This window comes from Gadus chalcogrammus, chromosome 1 (genome assembly GCF_026213295.1).
Source record: "Gadus chalcogrammus isolate NIFS_2021 chromosome 1, NIFS_Gcha_1.0, whole genome shotgun sequence".
NCBI lineage: Eukaryota > Metazoa > Chordata > Actinopteri > Gadiformes > Gadidae > Gadus > Gadus chalcogrammus.
The window spans coordinates 10881786-10900435 of NC_079412.1; the positions used below are offsets into that span (position 1 = coordinate 10881786).

Here is an 18650-nt window from a genome sequence, read left to right on the forward strand (position 1 = left end):
TGCGCTAAGGATTTTGTGCTGAGCGTGAAGTTTTGGACGCCTGGGCGGTTAAGGTTCCGGTTTCTACGTAGGCTGAGAGAGAGGATCCTGTGATTGAGCGTTATCCCGGTCAACAGCAACGTGATGTCTGGTGTCTTTACTGCCTATGAAGATTTTAAGACGGATAACAGTCCCCGGAACGAGAATAATATAAATTCCAAGGTGAATAAATATGGAGTTTTGACGAAAAAGGGACAACGCAATCTCCAAAATAGGTAACGCAACGGATATACTTGCATTGAAAGTCCCTCCCTCTCGCTCGACTATGCGCTCTGAACCATGTGAACTGAAACTCCCGCCTTCCCCCGCAAATAACGCTCATGTGAAGCATCCAGGTCCAGGCAAATGGCTGGAACTGGGATCGTTTCTACCGGTTTAAACGCATATATGCTGGACGAATGCTATTGGACTATTTGGCGCCGCTATTACAATGTAACGATTTTGATTGGCTGTTTTTCCTACACTCAAAGCGGCTGATTGGATGATATGTGGTTGCATGGCTGCATCCTCAGGCAGGCAAGTGGTGCTGATGCTGTGACAATGGGAGTCCTCCAGTCCAGATACGCATCCACTGGTTTGAATGTGACTAAAACACAGGCATAATAAGCAGCGAATATTTCCATGCAGGGGTAGCATAATCGTATTGCTAGGTCGCGGATTGCACGCCTTTTATTGCGGTATTAAAGGGTAAGTTTTCCCTCTTAAAACTAAAATGCATGTTTCGCTCAAAGACGAGGAGCAGCTCGCTTGCATTTAGTGTCATTATGGTTCTTATAATCCTAGACAAGGTTTAGCAAGTTCAGCAGCCATCGCCACCTTGTAGTTAACACTCAATCTCGTATGAACCTTTAGCTCTCAATCGAGAGGCACAGTGGTTAGCATCTGTTGTAGCTAGGGGGCTGTGAGTCAACTCCTGCATTGCGGAGAGCATAACGTTAGTAGTGTGTAATATCTATTTATTCAACACACTTAGAAATACACATATATATCGGGTCCCGTAGAACGCCCGGGCTTATTTTTGTGTCAAGTTGAATATTGCATTGGCCTATTTCATTCGAGCGCACAAATATTTATTTCCAAGTGCATACAGCCGACGAATATTAAATGAGAAGCCTTTCACTTCTAGTTATGGATTGCGTGACGCTTTTTTTTTGCCTTGATTTGCTATTTTAGGTTATACAGAGAAGAAGGAAGACTCAATGATTTACCAACCGTGTGTCTATACTAAGTATTAAATATAAGCCTACTATGGGGATTCAAATATTTCTTTATTGCTATTTTTGTTGGACTTTCTTCCTATTTACAGGCTAGTGATGGGGACATTCAGCCGGCAGGAGTTCTTCCAGGAGCTGACCCATGGCTGTCTCCTGCCTACAGCCCAGCAGGGCTTGGAGCAGGTCTGGCAGCTGTTGGTCATCTGCCTGCTGTGCCGACTCCTCTGGATGTTTGGTGAGAGAGCGCAGCTAAAATGGTGCCTGGCAACAATTGTATACCTGCTTTGATCATATTTTTTTAATGTTCCTTTATTTCGGTTTTTGGCCAGGTCTCCCCTCATTTGTGAAGCACCTGAGCACTGTGGCGGGGGGCTTCTACACCCTCTACCTGTTCTTTGAGCTGCACATGATCTGGGTGGTCCTCCTCAGCCTCCTCTGCTACCTCATCCTCTTCCTGTGTCGGCACTCCAGCATCCGAGGCACCTTCCTCTCCATCACCGTCCTCATCTACCTGCTGCTAGGGTTGGTGTGCTCTGGCTAACACCACATGAACACGGTGCTCCTAGACTGGGGTGTTGCAGCGAGGGTTTGTCCTGCGTCACCATATCGGTTTAACATTGGATGTGTCTTGTGTGTCTTGTGATCAGAGAGCTGCACATGATGGACACGACCACCTGGCACAAGATGAGAGGTAGGCTCATTAATCCATTTGGCAAGGCATTTATAAAGCTTGTTCATGACCGCCTCCATTTTGATAGCATTTGAGCATTGGGATGTTAGTTGAGGTGTCAGCTGTAAACTGGACGGAACCGAACCGTGAAATCATGTGAGATGTAGCAAAACATGTTTATCACTAGCCTAGGTTACGGTATATTTACATTGATTAAGGATTTACTACAACTCTCTTGAGTCCTTCAAAATCGAGGGATAACAGCAATAAATACTTCAATGATGCATTCTGATTTACAAGTGCAATAGATTGTAAACAAAGCACGTTCATATTCAACTGAAGTGCCAGCATGGCACAATCGCAAAGATATTGTTGAATAACATATTATTATTTCTAAGCATAATATAATAATAACAATATTATTATCTCTAAGCAAATAATATATAATTACTTACTTAACAGCATCAGCCTAGATGCATGAATATATATATATATATTCTGTACGGAAAGGATATATTCCACATTCTTTATATTGAATTACCTGTTTTCATTGGTAACACTATCAGACTTTTCATTGGTAACACTATCCACCTATAAACAAGTAGGGTTCCATGCTCAGCACTTAATCTCACTAATCACATAATGTACACAATTGCTTTATATTTAATATTTGTTGTTGTTGTTGTGTCTAGGTTCCCAGATGGTGGTAGCCATGAAGGCTATCTCGCTGGCCTTTGATCTCGACAGAGGGGTTGTTAAGAGTGTGCCTTCACCTATAGAGTTCATGGGCTACATTTACTTTGTGGGCACCGTCATATTCGGTCCCTGGATCAGTTTCAACAGCTACAAGGATGCCCTGGAAGGACGTAAACTAGTACGCCTGGCCTTCTTTGCCTTACATCCATCTCATGATACTTTCGCATAGGAAATATCCAGGCTAATGTTTCTAACCTTTCCTCTCTTCCCGCTCAGAGCTTTTCATGGTTCTTCAAAGTGTCCATCAGCTGGGTGAAGAGCCAGTTCTGCCTTGTTATATCCAACTGTGTGGCGCCCTACCTCTTTCCATACTTCATACCTATCTACGGGGACAAGTTACTACGCAGGTGAGTGTGTAGTAACTTGAACTTATATATTGCTCAGCTTTCCTTCAGTTGCAGACTCATTTTGTTTAATGTTTAACCTTATCTAATTCCCTTTCTCATGCTTTCCGAATAGCAAAAAGAGAAGGAAGATCAGGTAAGGTTTTAACACCTTGCTAAATTGCTTGCTTATTTATATTTGGCATCACACACAATATTGTGCTTCTAGCAACAGTTCGTCCAATCAAAATAAATGTGACATGATGAATGGCATGCTGACAGGGAATTTAGGGTGGAGAATGATTGTTTTAAGCCTTTATTAATTTAAGGGAAAGATCCACGAACTGAATCTCCCAAAAAACTTTTGAATAATCCCCTAATTGGAGCGTGATTTTATAAACAGTTGCAGCCTTTCATATGTGGTTCTTATTCTGTATGGTATTTTATTGTATATAACGTTTCACGTTGCATATTTCATATATCCCTTTGGTTCTTAGGGGTTCATCAGCAAGGTATGTTAAAACAAAAACAACATTTTCAGTGTTTTTATCCATTCATCTTCATTAAAGTCAAACTCGAACACAACATGTAATGACTAACACCCCCCCAGGTGGCTGCTGGCGTACGAGAACGCAGTGTCTTTTCACTTCAGTAATTACTTTGTCGGCTTTCTGAGCGAGACCACTGCAACGCTGGCTGGAGCCGGCTTCACAGAGGAGAAGGAAAACCTCAAATGGTCAGAATCACTCTCAGCTATAGCACATATCGTTGAGCTATTTCTATTTGAGCTCTAACAAACGGCGTTACGTTTCGACTTCCAGGGATGTGACCGTGACCAAGCCACTGAGTATTGAGTTCCCCAGGTCCATGGTGGAGGTGGTCACCTCCTGGAACCTCCCAATGTCTCGCTTCCTCCACACATGTAAGTCATCTTAGTGTCTCCCGGCAGCAGTGGATTCCCTTGTGACTGCACTGTTTACTTTTGTTTGTTGCTTTTATTTCATGTTCATGAAGGGAATGCTAATGCGCCTTATTTAAGTGTGTCTCTTGTGCTCTAGATGTGTTCACCAGTGCTCTTAAATTCGGAACGTTTTCTGCGATCATGGTGACGTACACAGCCAGTGCCCTCCTGCACGTGAGTCTGATGTTTCTAGTTTTACGCTAATAATCACCACAGCTTTCTGATGCCTCGACATGTCTCTGTGTCTCACTGAAAGTATTTCGTTCTTCTTTCTTTCTTTGTCTCTTCCGCCTGATATTGTTAGGGCTTGAGTTTTCACCTGGGGGCAGTGTTGCTCTCTCTAGGGTTCATCACGTACATTGAGCATGGTAAGAATATCTATCTTTTTTTTTCTTCTTTTGGCATTGTTTGGAGCAGCTGCTTAGCCTGGCTGTACTGGGGTTTGTAGACTGCAGTGCTTTAGTTTACCTTGCAAGGAGTTTTTATTGTTGTGGCAATGTTGTTCTATCTTTCAGTATTACGCAAAAGGCTGGCATCCATCTTTAACGCGTGTGTGCTGTCAAAGAAATGTCCGCCCAACTGCCCTCATCACAACAAAAAGGTGATTTTTATGTTGAGATTGTCTTTGGTGCGTTGCCTTGTATTCGCCAAGCATTGCCTTTGACCGTGCCTCATAATTAAGACAAACTATGTTAAAAGTCACGACTAAATTAAAGTTAGTAGTATATAACAAGTTATCTAAGATGAATCCAGATCAGTTGAAAGCTATGATGTAAATGGAGAGGTTGGATTGTGCTGCCAGCCCACAAAATCCTAACAAAAACGACTGCCGCAGTTGCAAAACAGCACTTCAATGGATTCCTTTTTGTCTCGCTAATGATTTCATTTTTCTGAGTTATTTGGCTCAAGTCCTAGCAAATCCCATTCGGCTGATTGTGAGAAAAAGTGCATCAAAAGCAGCAGAAATTGTCTGGAGAATAAACCATGCCATAATAAAAGGCTATTGAATTGCAACCAAGTTTGAAAAAGGATTTGCATTCAACTATCTTATCTGTATTATTCCTAGTCATCATAATAACGTCAATCAATGTCACTGTCTTTCTTGTTGCCAGGCGATATGGGTGTTTGTGATAAACACAGCGTTCAGCGCCCTGGCCGTGCTCCACCTCACCTACCTGGGCTCTGTGTTCAACTCCAGCGTGGACTACATGGATGAGGAGGAGGTGAGCTCCGCACAGTTTGCGTCCCTCTCATTGGGTGTTAGGTGTAACTGCCATGTTGCTTGAAGGGCTCCCCGGATGCTGGCTGAGTCATGTAGTGGCTAGGGGGGTGACTCCCAGCCCAATAGCCCTCGGTTAAGTCCCCAATGTCCACAGTCCACCTTGTATTGAATAACTTTAGTACTATAAATTATTATCGGAAATGGGTTAGTTAAGATTAATTTAAACCTTCAACTACAAAAGGCGCCCACAGTATGCAGAATGCATTTACTGATTGCCCCTTAGGGGTGCGAATCTTACGGTATCTAATGATTCGATTCAAATTCGATTTCTCGATTCATAGCGATTCCAGAACAAAAATCCATTCCCGTTTTCGAAAAATCTATTCTTCCCCCACCCCTAGTACTGTGCTGGGCATCAAGATCATTGAGCATTCGAGACATTCTGCACCCCAACAGCACCTGCTGGTTATTAGTCGCATAGGGTAACATTGAATCCATGAGCTATTCTTAGACACATTATTGCACCACTACTGCCCATCATAGAAACATTGCTGTACGTGGGTCAGATATTCTGGGAAACTGAGACACATTATGAGAGGTTTGATGTTGATGTTGATGTTGATGTTGATGTTGGTGTTTGGTTCACCTGTTGAACCACTTCCACTGTAGGGCTCCGAACATGGAAGGAGTTTCCATAGACACACCGTGTCTATGGACACTTGCAAGTATGTCCTTAGACACACCCTGAACAAAAACGTATTGAAAAACAGTGTTTGCTCTCCTTTAGGACGACGTGACCCACCACACCATCCAGAAGTGGTCGGAGCTGAGCTGGAGCAGCCACTGGCTGACGTTCGGCAGCTGGGTGTTGTACCGCATCCTCCTATAGTGGGGAGAGAGGACGCAGACCCGGGAAGGAGATGAGTAAGAAAGCAATAAGGGGACAACTTACTGCACGACTGCCTCTCATAACACAACCCCAGCCCCGCCCCTCCCACTGTGAGCTCGTCCACCAGGGATTGGCAGAGGGACCTCCGGAGCGATCCAACCAATCACAGCAAGCTGTGCGGTCGGGACCGAACGCGTGGAACCAGACGCTCCCATTACAACCTGGGGACTGGCTGTTTTATACTTGTATATACTGTATATACTCTAGATCTATTCACCCCAGCCTTTTCCTCATCTCTTCCTGAACTCTGAGCTGCAGTTGCTAATTCCACCTCTTGGGGAGTTGTGACGACAGCTTCAGGTAGCTCTCTGCGAGTCACAATCAATAGCCGTTGGCATGGCAGCGATTTGTTTGTTTTCACCGGACACTTCTGAGTAGCCTTTATCTAGGGCTCGCCATCGACTGTGAGAGTTGCCCGTCCAGTGGGATTTTCCTTGGTGGTGATAGCATCTATCCTTAGAATTACTACATCTCTACTCTTTTAGCCATGTACTGTATAGGTAAACAACCACTTCCCTTTGGATCGAGAAAAAAAGCACATGTTTAGGAAATAAAGATAGATTTTATTATTAACAATAGTATTTTTTCCTATTTGGGAATTTTTGATAGAGTGTGAAAAATAACTAACTCGTTGTGTTTACATCAGTGGTTTAGAAGTACTGTAGAAACTAAAATAGGGGATTGCTGCTAGAGGTCATTCTCATCAGCCTGCATGTGGACGTCTCTGTCTAACAAACGCAGGTGGGGGCAGGGCCACAGGTTAATATTATGTGAATATTATTAAAATAATAATAATTAAAATAAAAAATCCCCTAATTTGATTCCCATTCCTATTTGATTCATGACATTTTCCTGTGTGTTTCCTATTGGTGTTTGTAAACCACTGTTTGAGAATCAATATATTTTTCTCCATTTTTGTTAGCTGTGAACTTTATCTCAAAGAACATCATAAATCACCCTTAAGTCAATGTTCTGAGTTATAGACCTTCCGTTTTATCTTGATATTAATTTATATGTATATATTTATGTATTCCGGTTTTAAGACGTGGTTATTTTTTATTGTTGTGTGTTTTCATTTATTTGTTTCAATAATCTTTTGTTATTCACAGTATTTAGTGTATTTTGTCTTATTTATCGATTCTGTTTTAAGCGTTAATCCTATAATTCTCATCATGTTTGTTAGCATACAAATTCTCACTATATTTCCCATTTTTTAAAGATGATATATTATGGGCATTGCACAAGCACCCTGCCGTGCCAAACATGATAACCCCAAACTATTTGAAATGCTGAACTGAATTGTATTGTTTCTAACAAATTGGAGCCTATGCAAATGCTGCAGTATTTCAAATACAATTTACATCGAAACCTAATGTTTATCTGATTCTGCTGATTTCCTGTGTCTAATAAGAGGAGGACACAACATACTGCTGTAAGAAATAATTGTTTATTTCAATGTTTATTTACAAGAGGAATGAATGGACCGTTAGACAGCCAATCATGTTCCAAGGGTCCTGGGCAAAGAGAAAAGGGGTCGATGTTGGGGGAAGGTAGGGTTGAGTTGGGAAGGACTGGGAAGGTCTTCAGTGTTTTTTGCTCTGAGCGCGGACCCCTGGTTGGACCTGCCGTACAGCAGACTCAAGCGGAGAAAGGAGGGAAACAGGAAAGAAAGAGAGGGGGGGGAGCAGAGGAGGGTGGAGTGGAGGGTGAGGGCAGATGGTGATGGATGGAGATCACGTCGGGCTCTGGGCCCCTCTGCGGGGGGAGCAGATGCTGTCTGAAACACCCTCGCCCAGGGAGAGGAGGGGTGGTGGTGGTGGGGGGAGGAGGGGAGAGCCATGTAGGTTAACTCAGCCCTGCCTGCCCTGAGGACCCGCGTGCTTACGACGGCAGGACCCCAGCAGTGTCTCCAAAGCCATCTTCACGAAGGCCTGGAAGTTATTGCTTCTCTCCCTTCGGCTGTCCTGCTGGGGGAGGACGGACATGTCACTTCAGTGGAGGCGCTCAGCGGGGTAATGAAACCTCAGCATGTAAAGGAGGTCTGAATGTGAACGGTCCTGCCTGTGAGCAGAGCCTCTCTGTAGAGGGATTTACTCTATGGGAACACGGTCTTAGTTTAATGCCTACCTCCTTGCTTCTTGTTATCATCTCCTTTCTGATCACCTTTCTTCGGCTGCTCCTTAGGACTCTGAGGTTGCTGTAAATAGAATGGAACGATTGAATGATGTGAACGTTAAGGAAACACCACATGGATGGATGAGATGGATGACGAATCAGTCTGTTTTTATACCATTGATTAACTTGACTGCAAATCTCAGGTCTATTCTAGTCAAGTTAATCAATCTCATTTGTATATTCTTTAATCACAGTTACCTTGGGAGCTGACTTCTTGTCCGATTTATTACCTGTGAAAAGGGATAGAAATGGTTCAAGTGGTTAATAAATACATTTCTGGTACTAGGCCTACTAACGTGTTACACATTTTGCTATGGCACGGTGAACCTATTTTATTTCACTACAACATGACACATGGCATGGATGAGAATACTGCGTGAGCACCTAAATGAACATTAATAATACATAATAGTCCTATGTAATATATAGTCTTAAAGTGTTTTCCTTTACATACCTTTTGTTCCTGGCATCTTGGCTGTGTTCCAAAGTCCGTGATTTGAAATGCTGTGCCTGTGTGGGGTTCAGCCCGCTCATTTATGGACCGCCACTGTGAATGGGCCGGTCAGCGGGGCCCCTTCGGGAAACAACACCACCAACAAGCAAAGAGCCCAGTCAGCTGAGTGCCGGTCCATCACCTCTGGGCCTTTGCTGAGCCAGGCGAAATCTCCGAGCTGACCTTTTAATCCCACCATTGTGATGCCGCTGTGGCCATGCACTGTTGTTAGGACAAGAAAGCTTTTACAACATGCTTATGTATGACTGTGTTTTTATCATGTTATAGACTCATTTAAACAGAAGCTTTGAGGCTAGACCTTGAGTGTTGGAAACGATAAAAGGAACCTATGATTAAATCATTTTCCTTAAGATGAATGCTTGGGCCTAGGCCTAGGCCTATGCTTTTATGCAGGCCACTATGTAATTATCATGTATCTCATTTGGCTATTTCAATGATTGATTTCCACTGTGTTGGCAATATTTTTAGCTTTGATAATGGCTTATTTTTGCCCTGTTTTATCCACTTATCCAGTGGATGGAGCACTGAATATGGAGCACTGAATATGCTTGATAAGATTTGATTTAATCGTGTCAACAAAAACGTATCAACAATGAATTATATTGAAGTATATATTAAGCATATATTTCCCAATGATTCTATAACTGAATTACATAATTATGCAATGGTCTCATAAATGGTGCTGAATGCAAATGCTTGTGTAGGTTGCTTGGTGCGCCTGCTCCAATTGTGCGTTATTGGCCAGGGCGGGACTTTCATTTAGATGGGTTTAGCAACGGTGAGACTTCTGGGATATCCGTTTCCGTTACATGTTTCGGATATTGCTTCGTAAAATCATTCATCAGAAATCTCCATATTTATTTGCCTTGTCTTTGTTGTTATTCTCCTTTTCATATTTCTAATCTTCTCGTTTTGGGGACTGTTACCCTGCGTACACAGCTCACGGGAAGTATGAGACCAGAGCTTGCGTTGAGGCAGCCCGGGATAACGCTCCAACTCATGAGTCTCTCCCAGCCCAATGTTTGGGTTGGCCGTGTCACGTGACTTACTTGTCAAACAGCGATGGAGAGAAGCTAAGGAAGGTGAGCAATTGTAACCCAGTTCCACTGTTTATTAAATGAATAAATACAATGAATGCAGGGGTATTCAAATGTATGTCTTAAAATGTACTTCGTATGGTGGGTTTTAGTTTTTAAAATACATTTGGAGAGATGAGATGTTCGCATCTGGTTATATCGTATTATGCTAGGTTGATAGCGCGCTAGCTACCAGCCGTGTTTCACTGGCCTCCGTTTCTGCCCGGCTCACCTGATACCAGCCATGACGTAGGCTATCTTTATCATTACAAACCTACCCTTTATTTTACTCGTTAAATACACAATAAAACCCCATGTGCTAGCTTGTATTTACATTAAAGTAGGTGTCATCTACCAATCATTACCCATCCTACTCTGTCTAATGTGCCAACTCAAGTAATGGCGTAAACCGCTCTGTTATTTACAATGACACACAGAATCTGCCCCGGCAGTGGTTTCTTCTCCATCCAGAGTGCTTGTGGAATGGCCGCAGTTTGGCAGCAGGTGTTGGCAGTGGACGCAAGGTAAGAGGCAACAGGATGCTCAGTGAGGGTCATCAATAGGCCTGCTCTATGTGTAACAGTATATACATAATCGTTGGTCGATAAGTCTGCCTACGTCTTGTCTCTGCCTTCTCTAGGTATAATGCTTACCGCACGCCAACCTTCCCACAGTTCCGCACCCAATACATCCGCCGGCGCAGCCAGCTGCTCAGAGAGAATGCCAAGTGTGGCTATGAACCAGGTCTGCGCAGGCAGTACCTGAGGCTGCGCAGTCAGCTGCTGGCCCTGCGCTACGGACCCTTGTCCGAGCAGAGCAGCTTCAGGGCCAGCAGTGTGCGCAGCTCCCGCACAACATTGGACCGCATGGAGGTCAGACCGAGGGAAACGGAGCTTAGAGAGGGGCAGTGAGATATATCCATGCTCAGCTAAATGTATATACTAGTACGGGTGGGGGGTATAAGTAGCGATGACTACTTTTGCTTGGCGTGAACGATCCCAAGTCAGTCTCTTGAGACGGAGATCATTGTAGCAGTGCCGAATGACTGATTAACTGAGCAGCTTGGTTGGAAGGGGCTGGCATTAAAATAACGAATATAGATTAAAAACATAGGATAGACAATTTACCACGGAAAAATATCTCTCTCAGCATGTGTATTTTGTTGATTGCCAATGAAATGCCTGTTGCATGCACGTTGGCTCACTCCACGCGGCCTGGCTCCTCTCCCCCCCCCCCCCCCCCCCGCTGCTGCTCCTCCTGAACAGGACTTTGAGGAGGACCCCCGCGCTCAGGGGACCCGCGGTCACCGCCGGTCGGTCAGCAGAGGCTCCTACCAGCTCCAGGCCCAAATGAACCGGGCCGGCGTCTACGATGAAAGGTACCCACCGGGGAATAAATCCCAGCGCTGGTACATTTCCGCCTTCTGTTCGCCACGCGGCCGCGTTCTGCGTTGGTTCATTGGGTCCTGCATAGTGCTATTGCTTTTCTCCTGAGATTTACTGCCTGTAAGCTGTCATGGCATGGTCTCTGTGAGTAACGGTCACATCCTTCATATTGAGTTGTCAGCTTTAGGACGCTGCAGTGAGGTGTGTTTTATTGATCGTGTTCCTCCGGGGTTTGTTCTTGTTTCCCGCTGGCTGCAGGCCCCCGGGCAGCTTGGTGCCCACCTCCGTGGCGGAGGCCAGCCGCGCCATGGCGGGGGACACCACCCTGAGCGAAAACTACGCTTTTGCTGGCATGCACCACATATTTGACCAACACGTGGACTCAGCAGGTGATTTATTTTGTGTATTTGTACCGTCGACTTTAAACTAATAAATAACTAAAGTTAATTTGGCATTTTCTTTCGACCCTTGTTCTTTGATTTAGTTCCGCGGTTGCAGTTCGCCAATGACGACAAGCACCTCCTCGCTTGCTGCTCATTGGACGGCACCCTGTCCATCATGACTCTGTCGCCGCCCCCGGCCAGCGTGAAGGTGATCCTGAAGGGCCACGGCGGGCCGGTCACCGACTTCGCCTGGTCCCTCAGCAACGACGTCATCGTGTCGACGTCGCTCGACGGGACGCTGCGCATCTGGAACACGGAGGACGGGCGCTGCATCCGAGAGGTCCGGGACCCCGAGTCCAGCGAGCTGCTGTGCTGCACCTTCCAGCCCATGAACAACAACCTGACTGTGGTGAGTGCAGGTTTCATGGTGGACAATGTTCTTTCCTGCAGGAAGGAATATGGAAGCAGAATAACGGATATAGGAAATTGTGCAGAACAGAACATGCTAATTTTGGATTAAAATGTTTGTTTTGAAATATAATTGTTATTGTCACACACGAGGTTGCACTTTGACCTCTTGTTTTGTTATGCGCTGTATGAGTGTGTGGGTGTTTTCACTCCCGTGAATATTCATGGCCAGGTGTCCCACGGTAATCGGTATTGTTGCAGCGGGGGTTAGTAGGGTTACTTGGCTAGTGTCTACTTCTATTTCCTCTTCACCAAAGCCCATCATTTATTGGTTTCCAGTTTGCCATGAGCAAATTGTCCCCATCAGAAGATGTCGATGATTAAAAGGCCGGTTTGTATGTCTCATTAAGGGCCGGTCGGCTGGTACCAGAGCCATATTAGGAGCCTCTCATAAGAGCGCAGGCATGCCAGGCTAGACGGGGAGCTGTTCCCCCCATGGCCGCTGCACGCTGCCAGCAGAACACACAGCACAGCGGCCTCAGATCCGTTCCTCTTTTAATAGACGACTGTTTTGATGACCGCATCGCAGGCTGGCGTGTGCATCCAAAGCTTCTTTCTCTTGTCTCTTGTTTCTCGGTGGGTGAGTCACTCTTTTTGAATGGCGCGGAGCTGCGCAGTGCGAATGCACTTGCTGTGGTTATTTTTACATGGCCAACCCAACCTACAATTCATGTTCGGACTCTTTGCGATGTGGCGTTGGTAGAAAAAGAAAGGGCTAATTTATTTTTTATCTTTATATAGTGCACACACACACACACACACACACACACACACACACACACACACACACACACACACACACACACACACACACACACGGATGCCCAGGGGTCTGCTCAATCTTGGCAAAGGTTATGAACTGGTGGCTGATGCTTCCTGGTTGACTGTGTGGTGCAGGTGGGGAACAGCAAGCACCACCTCCACGTGGTGAACATCTCCACGGGGAAGAAGGTGAAGGGGGGCTCCAGTAAGCTGACGGGCCGCGTGCTCTCGCTCTCCTTTGATGCGCCCGGCCGGATCCTGTGGGCCGGGGACGACCGGGGGAGCATCTTCTCCTTCCTGTTTGATATGGCCACAGGTAGACATCAAAAGCTCTGCGTGTGTGTGTGTGTGTGTGTGTGTGTGTGTGTGTGTGTGTGTGTGTGTGTGTGTGTGTGTGTGTGTGTGTGTGTGTGTGTGTGTGTGTGTGTGTGTGTGTGTGTGTGTGTGTGTGTTATTATCGTTTTATTTGTCTGGACGATAATAATAAAAATTATAATTTGTGCCTGTGGTTCAGAGGAAATTGGGTTGATCTGTTTTTTCTGCTTGTGTCGGCTGTTTGTGCCCTCCCCCCTACACACACACACACACACGCGCACACGCACACTCTCACAGGGAAGCTAACCAAAGCCAAGCGTCTGGTGGTGAGCGAGGGCAGCTCCATCTGCAGCATATCTGCTCGCTCGTGGATCAGCCGAGAGGCCAGGGATCCCTCTCTGCTGGTCAACGCCTGCCTCAATAAGTTACTACTGTACAGGTCAGTGTTACATTACTACTGTACAGGTCAGAGTTACATTACTACTGTACAGGTCAGAGTTACATTACTACTGTACAGGTCAGTTATATTACTACTGTACAGGTCAGAGTTACATTACTACTGTACAGGTCAGAGTTACATACTACTGTACAGGTCAGAGTTACATTACTACTGTACAGGTCAGAGTTACATTACTACTGTACAGGTCAGAGTTACATTACTACTGTACAGGTCAGAGTTACATTACTACTGTACAGGTCAGTGTTACATTACTACTGTACAGGTCAGAGTTACATTACTACTGTACAGGTCAGAGTTACATTACTACTGTACAGGTCAGTTATATTACTACTGTACAGGTCAGAGTTACATTACTACTGTACAGGTCAGAGTTACAGTACTACTGTACAGGTCAGAGTTACATTACTACTGTACAGGTCAGTTATATTACTACTGTACAGGTCAGAGTTACATTACTACTGTACAGGTCAGAGTTACATTACTACTGTACAGGTCAGTGTTACATTACTACTGTACAGGTCAGAGTTACATTACTACTGTACAGGTCAGAGTTACATTACTACTGTACAGGTCAGTTATATTACTACTGTACAGGTCAGAGTTACATTACTACTGTACAGGTCAGAGTTACAGTACTACTGTACAGGTCAGAGTTACATTACTACTGTACAGGTCAGTTATATTACTACTGTACAGGTCAGAGTTACATTACTACTGTACAGGTCAGTGTTACATTACTACTGTACAGGTCAGAGTTACATTACTACTGTACAGGTCAGAGTTACATTACTACTGTACAGGTCAGTGTTACATTACTACTGTACAGGTCAGTTACATTACTACTGTACAGGTCAGTGTTACATTACTACTGTACTGGTCAGTTACATTACTACTGTACAGGTCAGAGTTACATTACTACTGTACAGGTCAGTGTTACATTACTACTGTACAGGTCAGAGTTACATTACTACTGTACAGGTCAGAGTTACATTACTACTGTACAGGTCAGAGTTACATTACTACTGTACAGGTCAGAGTTACAGTACTACTGTACAGGTCAGAGTTACATTACTACTGTACAGGTCAGTTATATTACTACTGTACAGGTCAGAGTTACATTACTACTGTACAGGTCAGTGTTACATTACTACTGTACAGGTCAGAGTTACATTACTACTGTACAGGTCAGAGTTACATTACTACTGTACAGGTCAGTGTTACATTACTACTGTACAGGTCAGTGTTACATTACTACTGTACTGGTCAGTTACATTACTACTGTACAGGTCAGTGTTACATTACTACTGTACTGGTCAGTTACATTACTACTGTACAGGTCAGTGTTACATTACTACTGTACTGGTCAGTGTTACATTACTACTGTACAGGTCAGTTACATTACTACTGTACAGGTCAGTGTTACATTACTACTGTACAGGTCAGAGTTACATTACTACTGTACAGGTCAGAGTTACATTACTACTGTACAGGTCAGAGTTACACTACTACTCTACAGGTCAAAGTGCTACGTTACTACGGTACATGTCAGAATGTTGCATTACTACTGTAGTGGTCAAGTGTTACGTTATTACTGTATCGGTAGGGTGTCTGACAACACTGTTGGTGTCTGACAAGAGCATTGTCAGACACTTAGTGAAGGCGGATCTGTTGTTGGTGTTGTTCTGTTGTTGTGCTTTTAATTCAGGGGGCGTACCTTTGTTGGGGTGCTGAAAACAGAAAGAAGTACAGGGGCGTTGTATACGCCTCTGTACTTCTTTCTGTTTCCCTTGACCAATACAAAGGGGCGTAGACCAAGAACCCGGAGCACTTTTATGTCACAATGACAGTGTAATGTTGTTCTCCGTGTCCGACGGTGTGGTTTTAAAACTGATTGGAGGCTGGTGTTGTGCTGTGGACAGGGTGGTGGATAACGAGGGAACACTGCAGCTGAAGAGAAGCTTCCCCATCCAGCACGGCTCCCAGCACGTCCACAGCATCTTCTGCCCCCTCATGTCCTTCAGACAGGGAGCCTGCGTCGGTAGGTCATCTCCCCTCATTCTCCCTGGAACGCTAAGGAAATGGTTTTCTCAAGGGTGTACTGTGCGGAAACGGATGAAGAGAAGCATTACGGGGAGGTCAAGTATTGCCTTCGTCTTGTGTTAAACTCTTGGTCTGGAGTTGGACTGGAGGGGGTGTTTCAGCGTTTGGTGATAAGGTTGCCTCATAACGTCATTAAAAATCGGATAAGAAAAAAATTGCTTGAGTGATTAAACCTCTGATGTTTTTTTTTTAATATAATTTGGCCCAAAATGTAATTTGCATAAATGAATTCAAAAATAAATAATTTAATTTAATCCAAAACTGTAATAGTCAAGCTATTAGTTATATAAAAATCACTAACATCAGAATTGGTGCAACAGTTAAACCTGGACACCTTCATGTCTTCATAACATTCCCCTATCTCCATCCTTCAACCAGTGACGGGCAGCGAGGACACCTGTGTGTACTTCTTTGACGTGGAGCGCAACACCAAGGCCATCGTCAACAAGCTGCAGGGCCACGGAGGCCCGGTGCTGGACGTCAGCTTCAACTGCGACGAGAGTCTGCTGGCGTCAGCCGACTCCACCGGCATGGTCATCATCTGGAGGCGGGAACAGAAGTGACCATGTGGCCCGACGGGCCAGCGCTTCCACCCACTGCAATACGCTCCTACCCCTTCCAGGCATACGTCCACACAGGCTCTGGTCTGGTCGCAGCTGGCTTTAGTTAACGCCCACAGGGCAGCACACGTTGAAGGAGGTGGTCTTTTTAGGAATGGTCTTGTGAAGGAAACACTAATGCAACAACTCCATCTGATTAGCCAAGTTTAACATGAATAAGAAGAGATTGCAGCTCCAATGGAAACGTGAACCTTAATCTCCCGCTCTATCTAGAATATGCAGAATATGAACCGAAACACAAACCAATGTTCAACACATTCCATTACAATATTCAGAGGTCCTCTCTGACATAGAAGTGAGTCATCAGTAGGTATTGGTGAGAGTTATCCAATGTTTTTTTGTTTAGCTTCTGCAGTTCTTCTTTGGTGGTGTAGTCTGATGTGCATGGCATTACATCCAGAACAAGTCCGTACTGACACTTGAAATGAATCATGAATCAGAATGTGTGTCTGTGTCTTTGCATTTGCTGGTTTAAAGTCACGATATTGGCAGATTAATATAATTTATTTAATGCACACAAGATGAATAAATAAACTACTGAAACTTCCTGTAAGGAGTGGTCCTTTTATTTTTCGGAAGCTTTGAGTCACTAGAAAAACCGAGAAAGAGATGTATACTGTATATCTAGATATAGATAAATATATCTAGTTTTTTAATGACCATTTGCATCTATGAAAGATTGGCACTGACCATTTGAAGGAAATTCTTCATAGAATGTATAAACATCTGAGTACCCGATATTGGTCATCATCAGCAAGACCTGCCTTTTAACAGTATTTGACATGGAAATATTTGTGTCTGCAAATGTGTTAATTGTACGTACAATCATTCTTGTTATCTCTTGGATAAACATAGTGAAGAATGGATCTCCATATTTAACTGATCCAGCTGGACTGCGGTACCTCAGGGTAGCAAGAATCAACACAACCTGTGTGTGTACTGCTTAAGCAGGGCGGACACTTATTTGTATAACAATGACCATTGCATAAGGACATACTGTGGTATCAGGCTTATCTCTACGAGGCTACATTGTTGGTGAGGACCATGAAGATCCTCACAGAAGGACTTTATACTCCCCAGATACGTAAACTTCACAACAGAGCTTAAAGGCAAATGCAATGTGTAAGGTGTAAACTGGAGCATCACTTTGTGCCGCATTCTTAAGTAGGAAAGATGCTTTATAAATAAAGCACATTATTATTCTTATAATGTTTTCAGCAGATTGTACAATAATCTTTTGTTCTTCACAAATAAAAAGGTGATGCAACAGAAAGTGAAACGCCCTGTTCACCCAGATCGGAGCTTCAGATTCTAGATATTAATCTAAAGCCTTGTTTGTAAGACTTGTGTCTAACTCTTAGGATCAGTATGCTTGTTTTCCTTTTACATTGGGTTGATTTTTGTCAGTGGTCCATGTATTTCATCAGCTCACCAAACCCGAAACAAAAAAAGCATCAAAAGTAGAGTCTTTATTAATGAGTGGGCAAAATAACCTACTCAGTTTAACTGTACAGATACATAATATTGTCTTGCGAAGGAATTGCCAGACACAAAAACAATGGACCTCATTTCACTTCGAACTTCCAAGCCTTTCCAACAGCTATACAGTTTGATCTCCATTCTCAGATCTATGAAATGCAGTTAAATGCATGCTAATACAGTATGTTGTGCAAGTGTACACATTAAGAAATCCTACTGCACAAATATGCATGTATGCCCAACATGGGTCAGACATTTTCATTACATAAATCTTCACTTGGAGAGCCAACTTGGCCAAAGCCTGTTTCGGTGCACCCAACCAAAATCTTAAAAGCATTTCCCAAATATATATTTGGAATGAACTGTAATCATGAATTAAAGACAAATATAGTAGCCATCGAGAGATATGGCCGTCATGAAACCTGGCACTGTTTAAATATTAATACTAATTTGAGGGGGATCTTTTGCAACCAAAAAAAATCAATTTGAATTATTTAGCAATATTTAAAGAAAACGTCACGTCATTATCAAAGTCGCATTTAAATGAGTGACCTTTTCTTAGAATGTGCAGGTTGGTTTATTACATTTTCTCTGCTCACAATCATTCATTTATACAATGTTTTCTGATTAAAACCCAAAATACATACCATATCGTCCGTTGCAGCAATTGCAAGGATGCAATAACTAGAGGATGTTTTTTGGAAAAGACTGGTATCTTTAGGCCAACAAAATAAATGTACTATAAAAATGGCATTTTATGCAACCATTTGGTCAATCTT

At 43.8% G+C, this 18650-nt stretch overlaps 2 protein-coding genes across 6 annotated transcripts; both read left to right on the top strand.

Annotated features, from left to right (window-relative positions):
• The first annotated feature begins 700 nt into the window (after nt 1-700).
• On the top strand, nt 701-7496 carry LOC130390907 (protein-serine O-palmitoleoyltransferase porcupine-like). The gene is made up of 15 exons (XM_056601097.1): nt 701-726; nt 1346-1488; nt 1583-1775; nt 1901-1944; nt 2616-2797; nt 2896-3026; nt 3139-3159; nt 3500-3514; nt 3613-3738; nt 3824-3924; nt 4061-4137; nt 4268-4331; nt 4479-4564; nt 5076-5186; nt 5973-7496. Exons 2-15 carry the CDS (start codon nt 1353-1355, stop codon nt 6072-6074), a joined length of 1389 nt encoding a protein of 462 aa, XP_056457072.1. The 5' UTR covers nt 701-726; nt 1346-1352; the 3' UTR covers nt 6075-7496.
• A 2330-nt stretch (nt 7497-9826) lies between these two features.
• Nucleotides 9827-16964, top strand: wdr13 (WD repeat domain 13). 5 transcript variants are annotated; one of them, XM_056588973.1, is made up of 10 exons: nt 9827-9905; nt 10337-10423; nt 10540-10771; nt 11165-11277; nt 11543-11673; nt 11769-12076; nt 13033-13213; nt 13510-13651; nt 15592-15710; nt 16151-16964. In XM_056588973.1, exons 2-10 carry the CDS (start codon nt 10383-10385, stop codon nt 16333-16335), a joined length of 1452 nt encoding a protein of 483 aa, XP_056444948.1. In that variant the 5' UTR covers nt 9827-9905; nt 10337-10382; the 3' UTR covers nt 16336-16964. The 5 variants fall into 5 exon arrangements, with proteins under 5 accessions (XP_056444948.1, XP_056444954.1, XP_056444932.1 ...); XM_056588979.1 differs by having other exon boundaries at nt 9847-9905; nt 10352-10423; XM_056588957.1 differs by having other exon boundaries at nt 9898-10148.
• Nucleotides 16965-18650: the final 1686 nt, after the last annotated feature.